The sequence below is a fragment of the Balaenoptera physalus genome (assembly GCF_965194825.1).
Source record: "Balaenoptera physalus genome assembly, chromosome: 13".
Taxonomy (NCBI): domain Eukaryota; kingdom Metazoa; phylum Chordata; class Mammalia; order Artiodactyla; family Balaenopteridae; genus Balaenoptera; species Balaenoptera physalus.
Window position 1 is genome coordinate 48,445,604 of NC_138892.1, and position 15,448 is coordinate 48,461,051.

The 15,448-nt window shown below is 40.6% G+C and overlaps 2 protein-coding genes across 12 annotated transcripts in view; both read right to left on the reverse strand.

Moving 5' to 3' along the window:
• FRS2 (fibroblast growth factor receptor substrate 2) overlaps positions 1-221 on the reverse strand; it is a 117,408-nt gene extending 117,187 nt beyond the window's left edge. For 9 of the 11 annotated variants that reach the window (XM_082422806.1, XM_082422805.1, XM_082422800.1 and 6 more), the window contains exon 1: positions 51-220. The gene's annotated coding sequence lies outside the window, so the exon portion shown is untranslated. Of the gene's footprint in view, positions 1-50 lie in introns of all 11 variants that reach the window. The other 2 variants (XM_082422795.1, XM_082422802.1) reach the window with 1 other exon arrangement.
• Positions 222-6,876: 6,655 nt separating this feature from the next.
• Positions 6,877-15,448, reverse strand: part of YEATS4 (YEATS domain containing 4) — a 79,518-nt gene continuing 70,946 nt past the window's right edge. Inside the window, exon 7 of the mRNA XM_082422915.1 lies at positions 6,877-7,633. Coding sequence (XP_082279041.1) covers positions 7,593-7,633 — 41 coding nt within the window. The 3' untranslated portion in view covers positions 6,877-7,592. The remainder of the gene's footprint in view (positions 7,634-15,448) is intronic.

The following is a 15,448-nucleotide window of genomic DNA, read 5'->3' on the forward strand; positions in this document are numbered from 1 at the left end:
AGCCCCGACGCGGCCCGCGGCCGTCACAGTTCACTCCGCCGGCCACTCACCGTCGGCCCGGGAGCTGGGAGGGGGCAAGGCGCGGGTTGGCGGGCGCGGAACCCCGGACTCCCACCCGGGCAGGAGCCCCTCCTCGGAGCCGACCGAGCCTCAGCGTCTGTACCTACAAGGCCTCTCTCCGGCCCGAAGCCTGGAAAAGCACTTCCGGGGGAGCGGGGGAGGGAAGGGTTTTGGCACCGGAACTGCTCCCGGGCTGGAGCTGCCAGGGCCTCCGAGGCGGGGCGAGGCGGGGCGAGGCGAGGCGGGGCGGGGCGGGGCGGGGCGGAGTGGGGCGGGGCCTCTCCGAGGGCTCCCGCAAGTCCGCCCCCGGGCTGGTCGCTAACCCTTTCTGCCCCTTGGCCCCTCGTTTCCCCAAACTTCGGCTGTATCCTTTACAGCTCTTCGACGTGTGCCACTCAGGCCACCTGATTGTACAGAGGAGGAAACCGGGGCTCAGAAAATTTAGGTGCAAGGATCCAGCGCCTACACCCGCCCTCCGACTCTCTCCAGTATTCTTACCACTCCAATCTACCTCCTTTAAAAATAATGATAGTTAACATTTATTGACCGCTAACTGCGTGATACACACTGTATTAAGCGCTTCGGTGCTTCACTCAGTTAATCGTCCTCAAATCCCTTGAGGTTGGTGCTATTATCTACGTCTTGCAGAGGAGGAAACCAAACCCAACACCACAAACTTCGGTTCTTGATTTTATTTTAACTCATGTTGTGTGTATAAATTTCACTTATCCCTAACACGATTTTTAAGTTCTTCAAGGGCAGGAACCAAATTATATTCCTATATTCCATCATCACTTGAGGCCAAGAGCTGGGAGACTCTGGAATCTTACTGCCTGGATCCTGTTATTTAATACTTTTACTTTTTCAGCCTGGGCAAGTTGCTTGACCTCTCCAAGCCTGTTTCCTCATTTGTAATATATTTGATATATTTGATGTGTGTTTGTGTGTATGCACATATATAATCATCTCTCGATTGTTACGGGAATTCAAAATAAAAGTGCTTGATAAACAGTGGTGTACCTAGTACCAACGTATGACTGGGTAAAAATCAACAATTCTCATGCCTCATCATTAACAGGAACAGTTTTTCCTCCAGTGGAGTCACTCTAGCAGGGGGTAATTTGAAAAACTATGGGTTAGCAATAGGCAATAGAAAAGGTTAGTTAAGGAAATAAAGAAAGAGTAGAGGTTTTTGCAATGGGAAAAATGAAGGTAGGTGAGACAAAGAATGTCCTGGGGCCAGCCTGGATACTTGTGACGCTGTGAGCTGAGACAGTTTGAGGACCCAGAGTCAGACGCCAGGCAGGGAAAGGAGGGGGAAAAAGAAAAAGGGATTCCTCAGCCACAAAATCAGGAAGGCACCGAACATCTGAGGTAGTTTCTGTATCTGAGTCCAGATTTGGGGTGGGGTGGGGTATGGGGGTGTTTAGCATGCATACTATCTGCAAAACATCTCTAAAAACTGAGGGGGAGGAAGAGGAAGATTTTTTCAAAATTGTCTACTAAGCAAGGCAGGGGAAATAGAAATAGTTCAGAACCCGTTATTACAAATTTAAGATGCAAACAATGCCTTTGCTTTTGGCTTTTGTTACAGCACTGTGTTATTTTTGTGTGTGTGATCACAGAAGTGTTTGTAAATACTTCTGTAATACCCAAATTTACCAGCCTTTCGTGCCTTGGAGTGTGAAGAAGTAAAATAACAGAGCCTGGGTTGGCAGGACTCACTAACTTCTCTTTCCACCAAGGGCTTAGAGGGATAGTGAGAGGGAATCCTGAATCACAGACATTGTCAGGCTCCCCTGCTGGACGCAGGCATGCTAAAGGTTGGTCACGGAATCTGGTCATCTAACTAGTAAATGGTGCCGCCAGGATTTGAATGTGAGTCTTTCTCCTCAGCTGCTCCTCGCCGCTGTGCCAAAGGTTCTCAATCTCGAGAGTGCATCAGAATCACCTGAAGGTCATGTTAAAACACAGAGCGCTGGACCTCACCCCCAGAATTTCACTTGACCATACTGGTGCTTCCCCGAGGTGTAGTCCCTGGGCTAGTATCATCAACATCATCTTTGAACTTGTTACAAATGCGAATTATTAGGCCTCACTCCAGAACTTGTGAATCGGAAAGTCTGGCGTGGGGTCCTGCCATCTGTGTTCAGACAGGCCTTCCTAGTGATTCTAAAACATTCTCCAGTTTTAGAACCTCTGCACTCTACTATCTTGTCTTCCACATAACCCTCTTTTTTTTTTTCTAATTATCCCCAACAGAATAACTCTACTGAAGCAAAAGTTCTTCCCAATGAATTAAATGATGTATTGAAGCATTTTTATTCATGTTTTGCTCTCAGTGGGAGAGGAGGCTAGAAGAAAAATTAATGGAGAATTCTGTTTTGATTACTTTCAATTTGTACTGAAATTTAACCAGATAATACTGGCTTGGGGGTGGAACTAATCTCACTTGGGAACTTCTCTGTGCCAGGGCTTAACATGCATTTTCTAAATTGATCTTCACTGCACTACCATGAGGTTTCATGGCCTTAATTGTACAGAAGAGAAAAACTGAGGCTTAGGTGAAGTAATTGACTTAAGGCCACATTCTTATTAAGGGGCAGAAATCAGGGTTGTTCAAACAAGGATCCCTCTAATTCCAAAACTCATGATCGCTCCACCTCATAGCAGGAGCTTGGAGAACCAAATTCCACTGTGGGCTTCACCACCCCAACTATGCAACATTCGGTAAGCAATTTAATCTCTATGTCAATTTCTCCATCTATAAATAATGTTATCATAAATCTGCCCCTCCCACACTGGAATGTTAGAACAAATAAAAGTGTAACTGCTCTGAGTTTTTGAAGAAAAACAGTAAAAAGACAAGTTATTATAATATTAATATGTTTAGCCAAGTGTTACTATGTGAGCCTGAGCATTGAATCTTTCCTGGTTATCTCCTGATTCATACATAAGAGGTTCAAAAACTATAGCTGATGCCAAAGAAAAAGCCTTTTGACTTAATTTGTCAGTATCTACTGGAGGTTAAAGAGGATGACAGAGGATTATATGTGTTTCTCTTAAAAATTACAAGAAATCTCTCAACAGGTTCATAGGCTCCAGGTGGTTGCCAAATTGCTGGCCCATCCACATCCTAGAGATCTTTTCTCCAAACCCTTTCTTCTCCCCATAACAAGCACCCCTCCACCCTCCTGCCTCCACCCACTAGGCGAAGACTTAAAATTCCTCCCACTTTATTATGTAGAAGGATTTAGCTCTCAATCCTCCTCTCAGACCAGACTCCAGGCCTATCTTTGTTGACAGAGTCGCCAAGTTGCACAATTCCAGGGGGTACCATTCACAAAGAATACAACCTGAATGGTGCTCGAGGGGGTGCCAATTGCACAGGCGACAATAGGAATGGTCCCCCTGGAACTGTGCAAGGCTATAGCCCTGTCTATGCATAGCTCCCGCCCCAAAAATCCATTAAGGTGTTTTGTTAAACAAAAGAACCATCTACTTGGGTGTCCACTAGTTTGCCAACCTTTCAAATAATGGGGTTCTTTGTGTTTTTTGTTTGTTTTAATGTAGGACTGATCAAATACTTAAATCACCAGGCTTAAGTCCTGGGTTCCACACTCTACTATGGCATTTTTCACTCTCTTCTGTGACATTATTGCCTATCTCCCCACTAGACTTGTGAGTTTCATGAAGGCTTTGTCATATTTTGTCTTCCTTACCTTTTATTCATGTCTTGGCACAAGTGCTTAAAAAACACTTGCTAATTTGAATAACAGCACGGTGTACTTGTAGATATGTACTAGTATAGTTGGCAGAGATTTGACAAATGGCCTCAAATGTGCTGTTTGACCCACAGAGTTCTGTACCAAGAAATAAACTGAGCCAAACATTTTTAAATGAGAAATGTCACATAAAATAAAAATCCCAATTTCTGGCAATTTAGACACTGGCAAACTGGGCGTGCATCCCACAAGGTGTTGGCGTCTTTAGCTCAGGTGCAGCTCTCCATTCAAGTAGTACAATGAGTTGGCTCCACTCATGTGTGAAATCTTCATGTCAAGCGCTGAGTTTGGAGCCACTGGTGTGTGGGATCATATGGATGTTTTAGAGAAACAAGCATAGAATTTTGCCTTGTAGATTTTACATGTGTTCTTAATGATTTATTTCAGTGTATTCTGAGGTAATTTTAAATTGTTTTTCTGAGGTAGAAAATTGTGAGGTACCATCTTGTACCATTTCTAAACAAGCCAAGCAAGTGCAGACATCAGATTATAAATATGATTACCACCAACATTTTACAGGCATTGTAGCTAATGTTATTTGTCAACTGCCTTGGAAACAGAAACGACAAATAATAACAAATAGTTGAATAAGCTTCATGATAAACTAACTTTATGGAGTGTGATTTTTTTTTTTCCTGGATGGAGAAACACAAGCACAGCTAGTTCAGGTAGCAAGCAAGTAATGGAGCCAGGATTAGAACCCAGGCAGTCTGTCTCCAGAGACATGGTCTTAACCACTAAATTAATATTTATTGAGCCTTTCCCATGTGCTATGGCCATGAATGCCTCCCAATTCAAAGAGACTACCAGATTTATAGAAGAGTGCATGTATCTCTTCCAAGCCTTTTATAGGCTGCTATATTAAACCCACACAGATCCTTCTCATCTCTCTCCCCCTCCCAACCCAAGTCATACTGACATGTTTATAATCTTCAGTTTTGAAGTGTACAAACTGCCAGACGTCTAAGACTTCCTTTAATTCCAATATAATTCTTTCACAGAGTTTGTTTTTATTGCAAATTATCATGAAGAGTCTTATGCATTTGGTGAACAAAAGGTATCTTTTAAAGACAATGGAAGCACTTTGAAGCAATATAATATTGACAGTGGAAACCAATATCTGTAGTCAAATTATGCTTGTGTGGAGAAATGGGAGATAGCAAGGTTGAATTTGAGCAAAAATGTCACATTGACACAAATGCAGTAAAAGCTCAAAAATAGAGGAATGGCGATCAACATTCCATCAACATTCAAATATGTCATCAGCATATTTTACATTTAATTTTTAATTAAAAATGGGAAAAAATTTTGGAACTTACATTTTCCTTTAGGAGTTTTAAAGAATTAAACTTCTGTTGTTGTCCAAAATGAGCTGTTTAGCAAGTCTCAGGAATTTTTTTTTTTTAATTTTCATTGAAATAAGGTTGATTTACAATATTCTGTAATAACCTATATGGGAAAAGAATCTGAAAAAGAATGGATATATGTATATGTGTAACTGATTCACTTTGCTGTACACCTGAAACTAACACAACATTGTAAATCAACAGCATACTCTTTATTGACTGCCTTTACTTCCTTTACAACTATCCCATTTCCTTAAGGATGTTAGCTGCAATTCCCAAACAAACCATTTTCATTCACATCCTTGTTTCAGGGTCTGATTCCTAGAGAACCTAAGCTAAGATTCCACGATTATCCTTGAGTCAGTTGAGAAAGAACCATGAATGGAGTCTCAGGAATTTGAGTTGCATACTACCTTCACACTTCCTTATGAAGATATAGCCTATCTTACTCTGCCTCAGTTTCTCCATCTGCAAAAATGCATGATAAGTGCATCTTTACATTGTAGAGACGTTGTGAGACATAGCTAATAAATGATTATAAAGCACAGCTCTTTGAAGGATAAAGCACTGCATAATTACTAAATACTATAATAATCATCCTCATAATAATAGTAATTTTCAACCAACACATCAACCAGACCCAGATGTCTTTAGTCACCTCCCAATTAGACAAAAGTGTATATGCCAACTATGAAATAAAGTAAAAACCTTAAACCACGAACTAGTTCCACTCCCTTCCTCTTTCCTATGCAGAATCTGAAGTCAGATGGCCAGAGACATAGCTCAGTTCCATCACTTGCCAGCTGTGTGACCCAGCTTGTACAAGATAGTTAAACCTCACCAGCCTCTATTTCTTCAACGGTAAAATGACAGTAGTAATAATACCTACCTCACAGGATTATTGTGGGAGTTCAACAAATTAATACAGGGAGCGCTCTGTACAAGTGCTTGGCAGACTGGAAGAGCTCAATGGATGTCAGTGGTGATGATGACTAGCACCAATATCTGGAAAAAAACCCAAAAAACAAACAACTAATAGTGAGCAGCTGTCTAACCATGTTATTGGATGAAAGAGAAAGAAAAATCAATACACTCAACTTGGAGGATGATTTCATCTGCCCTCTAGATTACATTCACATTTATCAAATATAAGCATCTTAATATGAAATTTTGATAGAACAAAAAAGGTGAGGCGTTTTACTCTCCTAGTGTGTTCATTTGTTTGTTTTTAATGACTGTGCATGAAGTAAATGACTATAGATGATTAGGGGGAAAAAACAGAGTAAAATGAAAAAATACAATGCTCCCCATTCCCCAGCCCACTCCTCTCCTCAGGTGTAACCACTGTTAATGATTTGGCATGCTCCTTTCCAGACCTATTTTTGTGCATTTACATTTATATAAACAGAATTACCCAAGAGGCAGATGAAGTATGTACTTAAGGCACCAGCAAACCAGAACCGCAAAAAAAATTTTTGTAAAGAATTTGATGTCTTTACAAATGCATAGATACAAAAAATCAGAACTTGTCGGGACTTCCTTTACATTTATTTAATTTTAAGATGGTTTTAATCTTAAAGTAAATAATAGGATATTATTTCATATGCATCATAAGCTCTTCAGCGCTTAGGACTTTTCTTAATATCTTAATCCAAGCTTGCTTTATAATTATATATACTCCCATATTTTTTTTTAAAGGAATTCCTTTATTTTTATTATTTATTTATTTATTTTTGGCTGTGCTGGGTCTTCGTTTCCGTGCAAGGGCCTTCTCTAGCTGCGGCAAGCGGGGGCCACTCCTCATCGCGGTGCGCGGGCCTCTCACTATCGCGGCCTCTCTTCTTGCGGAGCACCAGCTCCAGATGCGCAGGCTCAGTAGTTGTGGCTCACGGGCCCAGCCGCTCCGCGGCATGTGGGATCCTCCCAGACCAGGGCTCGAACCCGCGTCCCCTGCACTGACAGGCAGACTCCCAACCACTGCGCCACCAGGGAAGCCCTATACTCCCATATTTTTAAGACCATAAATATAATCATATTGTTTTGCAACTTTCTCTATTTGTGTGAGTGATTTTAAAAATTGTGATATTTACATAGTGGCAACCTAAGTAAAAAGGAACTTTCAACATATATGCCATTTTACTTCAAGAACGATCTCTGTATAAGGGTCCTATTAGAACAATTTGAGTTTCAAAATCTTCCTTTTTTTGTAAAGCAAATTTCATCTTCCATCACATTTTCAAGCCAATGTAATTCAATCCTTTTTTAATCTCCACAGAGCGTATGATGGATTGAAATCCTGCCGACCAGGAGTTTTCTAAATGGTGACTATGGAGAGATGCCAAGGAAATTGAATGGTGCCAAAATGTAGAATCCTCAAGTTTCTCTCTAAACCAACGGAAATTCATTCGGGGCTGGATTTCACTGAGGCAGGACGTATTTCACCTACAAAGATAGAGCACATGTGGAGATTATATTTGGGACCAGGGAATAAAGAAGAAAAGTAAAGCTACACTGTATTTCAGTAGACAGTAAGAAGGAAACATTCCCTGAAGAGAAGACCAGTGACCTTCTGTGAGGGAAGAAAGAATGCTTAAGCAATAGTTTAAAACTACAAGTATTTAAAATGTCTCCCTTATAGTAAATTAACTGTTGAATAGGCTCAATGCATTCTGAGGATACAAACATATATGCAAAGAGAGATATCCAGTTATTTCAAATTTTAAAATGTATATGTATGTATTTGTATACATATTAATATATGTGTATATATACATATGTATATATTTGAAATAACCTTGGATCTAAACTATTGCAAATGCTTATTACACATTTACTGTGAACAAGACACAGGGGTGTCAGGGGATACCAAGAACTCTAAGTCACAGAACCTGTCCTCTAAGAATCAAAATGCCAGTTGGGGAGATAAGTTATGGACTCATAGAACCATAATAATGCCAAGCATCCTGTGGGAAATGCTAAATAACAGAGCCACTAATCTTTGAAACCTCTTCCATCATTAATGGTCTTGGGACCAAGTAAGAGGCAGAACTTAAATAGTATCTTAAAGGACTTGTAGAAATTATAGGAAAAGGAGGGAAATAGAAAGGATCTCAGCTCTCAAAAAAGTATAGAGGTAGGAAAGTAAAGAGCACATCCGGAAGACCTTGACCTTTTAACCGAAAAAAAGAGTTTGGGTAAGTAGGTTGGGCCTCTCGTCTGAAGGGTCTGACTACTAAATTAAGATACTTGAATATTATCTTTTTAGGCAATAAAGAATCAAAGCTGTAATTCCATTTCTGGGTATATACCCAAAGGAAATGAAAACAGGATTTCAACAAGGTATGCACTTCCATGTTTATCACAGCATTATTCACAATAGCCAAGACATGAAAACAACCCAAATGTCCATTAATGAATGAATGGATGAAAAAAAGAGGTGGTATAGATACACAATGGAATATTATTCAGCCATGAGAAAGGAAGATATCTTCCCATTGGCAACACCATGTACAAACCTTGCACACTTTATGCTAAGCAAGATAAGTCAGAGAAAGACAAGTACTAGACGATATCACTTATAAATGGAATCTAAATCTGTTCAACCTCGGAATTCCCTGGTGGTCCAGTGGTTAGGACTCAGCATTTTCATTGCTGTGGGCCCAGGGTTCAATCCCTCGTCAGGGAACTAAAATCCCGCAAGCTGCACAGCACAGCCAAAAAAAAAAGTTAAACCTGTAAAAAACAGAGTAAAAAACTGTGTACCAGGGGCTGGGGGTAGGATAAGAGTGATGATGTTTTAGGGTACAAATTTGCAACAAGTAGTAATTGAGCCATAGAGATCTAACACACAGTATAATGAATATAGACAATGCTATTGCACTGTAATTAAGTAATGTGATAAATATCACTACATTGGCAATCATATTATAATATATAAATGTATCAAAGTAACATGCTGTACACCTTAAACTTACACATCAAATTTATTCAATTAAAAAAAAATCAAAGCTGTTTTCCTGACTGTGAAGCCACAAAATTAAAGTACACGATTAATTTTTTTTCATGAAGGAAATTTGCAAAACACAGAAAAGCATAAAAATAAAATAAAAGTCACCTGGAAACCCACCATTCAGAAATATGCTATGCTTTTGATGGATAAACTTATAGCATTTTTTCTGGTTATATATCTGTGTGTGTGTATGTGTGTGTGTATGTGTGTGTGTGTATAAGTTGAGATTATGCTTAATTCACGCAACATTATTTTGCAAGTATTTTCTTATTAAAATTGTAACTGCACTGTATTTCATCATGTAAATGTAATATGTGGTACTTACCCAATTTTTTATGTTTCATCCAGGCACAAATAACTAAAATTAATCCAAAATTAACCTAAGCAGTATGTTGAATGGATTGGAGTAAGGATAAACTGAGAGCAGGACTAACCGTTAAGAAGCTTTTGGTGGGGCTTCCCCGGTGGCGCGGTGGTTGAGAATCTGCCTGCCAATGCAGGGGACACGGGTTCGAGTCCTGGTCTGGGAAGATCCCACATGCCGCAGAGCAACTGGGCCCGTGAGCCACAATTACTGAGCCTGCGCGTCTGGAGCCTGTGCTCCGCAACAAAACAGGCCGCGATAGTGAGAGGCCCGCGCCCGGCGATGGAGAGTGGCCCCCACTTGCCGCAACTGGAGAAAGCCCTCGCACAGAAACGAAGACCCAACACAGCCATAAATAAATAAATAAATAATTTTTAAAAAAGAAGCTTTTGGTAGAGGACTGCTTATACAAATTAGGCATATTCACAAACTAGAATAGTTTATAACTATTATATTACAACGTAACAATTATTTCAAAGAATGATGCTGCTCCCTGTATATTATTTCAGTGTGATCTCCCAGATATATTTTCTCTTCTCCCAGTTTCTTAAACTTGGAGTGCTCCAGAACTCAGTCCTTTTCTCTCCATTTACATTTCTTCCCTTAATGATCTTATCCAGTCTCAAGGATTTAAATACTGCCTACATGCTAACCACCTGATGGCCTGTGGAAAGAAAGGGTATTCTATATGCAGAAGTGGATACAAGTTTTATGAAGAAGAATTCAAAACTGTAAGTAAAAAATGCCTGCTCCACTCCAAAGCTATCCAACAGGAGAAATTATAAATACAAAATGCTGGTGCTCTGCTCTGAGAGGGGTCCTTGGAAGTCAGGGGCCTTGAAGCTGTATGCTACAGCTTAAGCAAGGGTCTGGAGACAGGAGCAAAAGGATATGATGAAGGAATCAGTAAGGGGGTATCACTTCTCAAAGTCAGGGCATGGGATGGGTGGAAAAATTACCCATCAATTTAGGCAATTTGCTCTTTGACCTCTATTCATTCCAATGCTTATAGAATAACAACTTGAAACCATCATTTGATTTGGAGTCCTAAAAAATGTACATAACTCATTGTGAAAGGGGTAGGAAAGTCTCTGTGGGCTAATTAACAAAATAATTCTCCTGAGACAGAAAGCAAATGTACCTGATTCTTCATTTCCAATACCTTCTCCATGTCAAAGTTTCTCTCATTGGTTTCTACTGCAAGCCGTGCTTTTCACCAAATAACACCCTCAGCTAAAATCTGCGAAGAATTCTTGCTTTCCGTATTGAAAAGACCGGGCTACTTTGATATGACTGTGGTCTGCCCCCCATTATATGTGAGTACAAACAACTAAAAATGCCTATACATCTCTCCAATCTATAGAAAACCATTTTGGGGTCTTGAAAACAGTCTCTTTACAGATGGAGAGAATGTGAGAGAAATGCCCTCAGTGCGCTGGCTAAAAACTGCAATGTCTGCCCAGCACTTCCTCTCGTAACAGGGGATGCTCTGCTGAATGAGCCCTTGTATGTCAAGATTCAAAACGTTCTTGTTTGCTCCAGTTGAACAAAGCTCTTACAGACAGTGGGATCTGCAGGGCAGCCACCAAGAGCGTTAGAGCAATGTTCCCTCCACCACATCGCCGAGTAGTTTATCGTAATGGCAGTTCTCACCTTCATGTATAGAGGTCGGTGTTCGAGTTGCCGTCCTGCACAGAGCTCCCTCTGACTTCAAAGGAAATGACACAGAACAGAACCCCATGGTGTAAGGAGAAACAAGCAGCATCTGAGCAGAATCGGGCCATTTTTTTTTTCATTCTCTCTGTATAAATGGCTAAATTTATATCCAGAGTATTTAAAGGCCACCTTTCACTTCAGCAGTTTATGGATTGTCAGATGTACATACACTTATTGGGGAGCTTGACACTGAGCTGTGTTTTATGTAAGAGGGGAAGGGAGGGAGTTGTTTTGCAGAGAAATCCATCCCAATCCCACAGGTTTTTTTTTCTTTTTTTTTTGGGGGGTGGTCTATAAGACCCCCAAGAGATCAAAGTGATTGGGGCTTGCTTAGTGACTCATTTTACTTAAAGCTGGACTTGAGGCAAATCCTAAAAAAGAAGGAGAAGAAAAAGAGGAGGAGAGAGAGAGGGAGAAGGAAGGCAAGGAAGAGAAAAAAGAAAATATAAGTGTACATTTATTAAATCTCTGCATAGGGGAGGTCTCTTTCTAAGCTTAGAAGAAAGAGGAGAAGTCACCAGAGTAAAGATAGGTAAATCTAACTACAAAAAAATGAACAGGGCTTCCCTGGTGGCGCAGTGGTTGGGAGTCTGCCTGCCAATGCAGGGGACACGGGTTCGAGCCCTGGTCTGGGAAGATCCCACATGCCGTGGAGCAACTAAGCCCATGCGCCACAACTACTGAGCCTGCGCGTCTGGAGCCTGTGCTCCGCAACAAGAGAGGCCGCGATAGTGAGAGGCCCGCGCACCGCGATGAAGAGTGGCCCCCGCTTGCCGCAACTGGAGAAAGCCCTCGCACAGAAATGAAGACCCAACACAGCCAAAAATAGATAAATAAATAAATAAAAAATAAAAAAAATTAAAAAAAGAACAATTCTACATGTCAAAAATCAAAATAAGATTTAAATGGCAAATAAAAAGTCAGGGAAAATATTGGTGACAACTCTGATGGGTAAAGGATTAATACTGTTAATATTAGAATTTTCTACAGACTAGCTAAAAATATAACAAAGTAAGTTCCAGATGGGTAGAGAAATGTTTAACAAAATTTCTAAAAATATTTAACAAAAATAAAAATGTTTAACAAAAATATTTAACATTTCTTAAAATGTAAAGTTTCTTAAAATCTTTAACAAAAATAAAGTATAGGTGAATATCTGACCTCTGGAGGGGAAGGAAATTCGAATCTTAAAGATAACTAGGAAAAAATCAAAATATTAGGCCAGGGCTTCCCTGGTGGCACAGTGGTTAAGAATCCGCCTGCCGATGCAGGGGACATGGGTTCAAGCCCTGGTCTGGGAAGATCCCACATGCCTCGGAGCAACTAAGCCCGGGTGCCACAACTACTGAGTCTGTGCTCTAGAGCCCGCAAGCCACAACTACTGAGCCCATGTGCCACGACTACTGAAGTCCGCGCGCCTAGAGCCCATGCTCCACAACAAGAGAAGCCACTGCAGTGAGAAGCCCGCGCAACGCAACGAAGAGTAGCCCCCGCTCACCGCAACTAGAGAAAGCCCATGCGCAGCAACAAAGACCCAACACAGACCAAAAAAAAAAAAAAAAAAAATTAGGCCATATAAAAATTTTCAATTCTGTAAATTAAAAAAAAAAGAAAATTTAAAAGATTCCAACCAATTAAGCTGGAAAATATTTGAAACAAACAGGCAATTATTCTCCTGAATTTATAAAGAACTCAAGAAAGTTGATTTTTAAAAAACCGCAAAGATTCTCAGAGAAGAAACAAATGATGTATACAATTCACAGAAACGTAAATTAATATGGCTAATAAACATTTGAAAAATGTTCAGTGTTACTAGTAACCAATAAAAGCTATGAAATAAAAACTTTCTAACCTCAGATTGGCAAATATAAAAAATGAAACTATATATTGTAGCCTTTTCAAATATGAGCAATAAACAGAAAATGTAATTTTTTTAAAGTGCGTTTTAAAAATAGCAACCAAACAAATAAAATACCAAAGAATATATATAATAAAACATGTGCAGAACCTCAATAAAGGAAATGAACTTTCCTTCCTTCCTGACCAGAAGAACTGCCCAAAGGCCAGGCCTGCACAAAGAGAGCATTCTGTCAAGGTGGCAGCCTAAAGGTGTCAGGAGATTGGCCACACACAGGGTGATCAAGCCAACTAGCAGAATACTGAGGACAATGACAGTCAAGCTTTTCACTGTGAGAGAAGAGAGGTATAAATATGGAAGGAGGAAAGCTAGAATGAGCTCTGTGGTAATGGACTGAAATGTCAGTGTGAACTCACCATTTTCAATATAGGTAGATATAGAAACAAACACAGATGTAAATGTATGTGTGAATATATGTATATTACTGGCTCAGTCCAGTAAGACCGCCTAGAAGGGACACCCCTAGTAACTGATCTAGTGCTTGGTTTCTTTTTTTTGGCCACGAGGCTTGCGGGAATTTAGTGTCCTGACCAGAGACCAAGCCCGGCCCCAGCAGTGAGAGCACCGAGTCCTAACCACTGGACAGCCAGGGAATTCTAGCTCTTGGTTTCTAAATATCACCGTCTTCGCCACCTAGACTTTGTTCTTTGGGGAGCTCATCCATTTCCTAAGGCTTCATGCTGAGGAAACCTACATTAGTATGTCAAAGCTAGACCTTTCATCTAAGCCCCAGATTAATATATTCAAACTACTAATTTGACATCTCTACTTTGTTACCTCACAAACATTTCAAACATAACATAGTCAAAATAGAATGTTTGATTTCCTTGTGTCCTCCCTAAGCCATTCCTCCCCATTGTCCCTACTTCTATAAATAGTGACTTTATTCACTCAGCCACTGGAGTTTGGAGTCAGAAAACTGGGAATCGTTCTAGTCTCCTCCCTTTCCCTTATCCTTCATAGTCAATCCATCAGCAAGTCTAAATTGTTCTACCCCCAAAATACATCTTGAAGTCATTCACTTTTCCCCATCTCCACTTGTGACTATGCTAGTGTAAGCCACTATTCTCCCTCTCCTGGATTACTGCAGTAGCTTTCTAACTGGTCCCTCCACTTCCATGATAACCTCCTTGCATTCCATTATCAACACAGCCAGAGTGAACTCTTAAAGTGTAATTGGAGCATGCCATTTCTCCTCTTTAAAACTCTTCTGTGATTTTCCAGCCTGTTGGAACAAATCCAAGTCCCTGGCTATGGCCAAAAAGACCCTGCATGACTGCCACCTGCCTGAGACATCCAAATTTATACCATGTACCTTATCCCACCAGTTACAACATCTGCAGTCAAAGTGTCCTCTGCAGCCAAAGTTCCTAGAATACACCAAGATTTTTTCTGTTTCGGGATTTTTGCATCTGCTCTTCTTTTTTTTTTTTTTTAATTTTATTTATTTATTTATTTATGGCTGTGTTGGGTCTTCGTTTCTGTGCAAGGGCTTTCTCTAGTTGCGGCGAGTGGGGGCCACTCTTCATCGCGGTGCGCGGGCCTCTCACTATCGTGGCCTCTCTTGTTGCGGAGCACAGGCTCCAGACGCTCAGGCTCAGTAGTTGTGGCTCACGGGCCTAGTCGCTCCGCGGCATGTGGGATCTTCCCAGACCAGGGCTCGAACCCGTGTCCCCTGCATTGGCAGGCAGATTCTCAACCACTGCGCCACCAGGTAAGCCTCTCTGCTCTTCTTTCTTCTTATAATGTCCTTCTTTTGGCTTTCATATGATTGGCTCCTTCTCATTCTTTAGTTCTTAGCTTAAATGTCAATTCCTCAAAGCAGAATTCCTTGGCCATCCTATTCAAGTAGGGCCCTCTATTCTTCCTTACTACAGCAACTGTTTACTGTCTTCCTAACACAAGCAGCAATTTTTTGGTTTATTTGTTTGGTTCACTGTCTATCTCGCTCACTAGAGTGTAAGTTACATGAGGGGAGTAATCTTGTCTTTCTTGTTTTCTCTTGTATTTCCATAGCCTAGCACAGTGCCTGCTATCTACCATGTAGTTGATGAATTCGAAAAATATCTGTAGAAATTTACCATATGTTAGGTGCTAGGGATTCAGAAGAACACAAAATTCCCTCAACTGTCTTATAATCTAGAAGAGTAATAAATAGGAAGGTAAATAAGAAATTGCATTCTGCATGATTAGTACTATAATGAGGAAAGTATAATTGGGAAAATATCATATAGAAGAAGCCCCTAATCT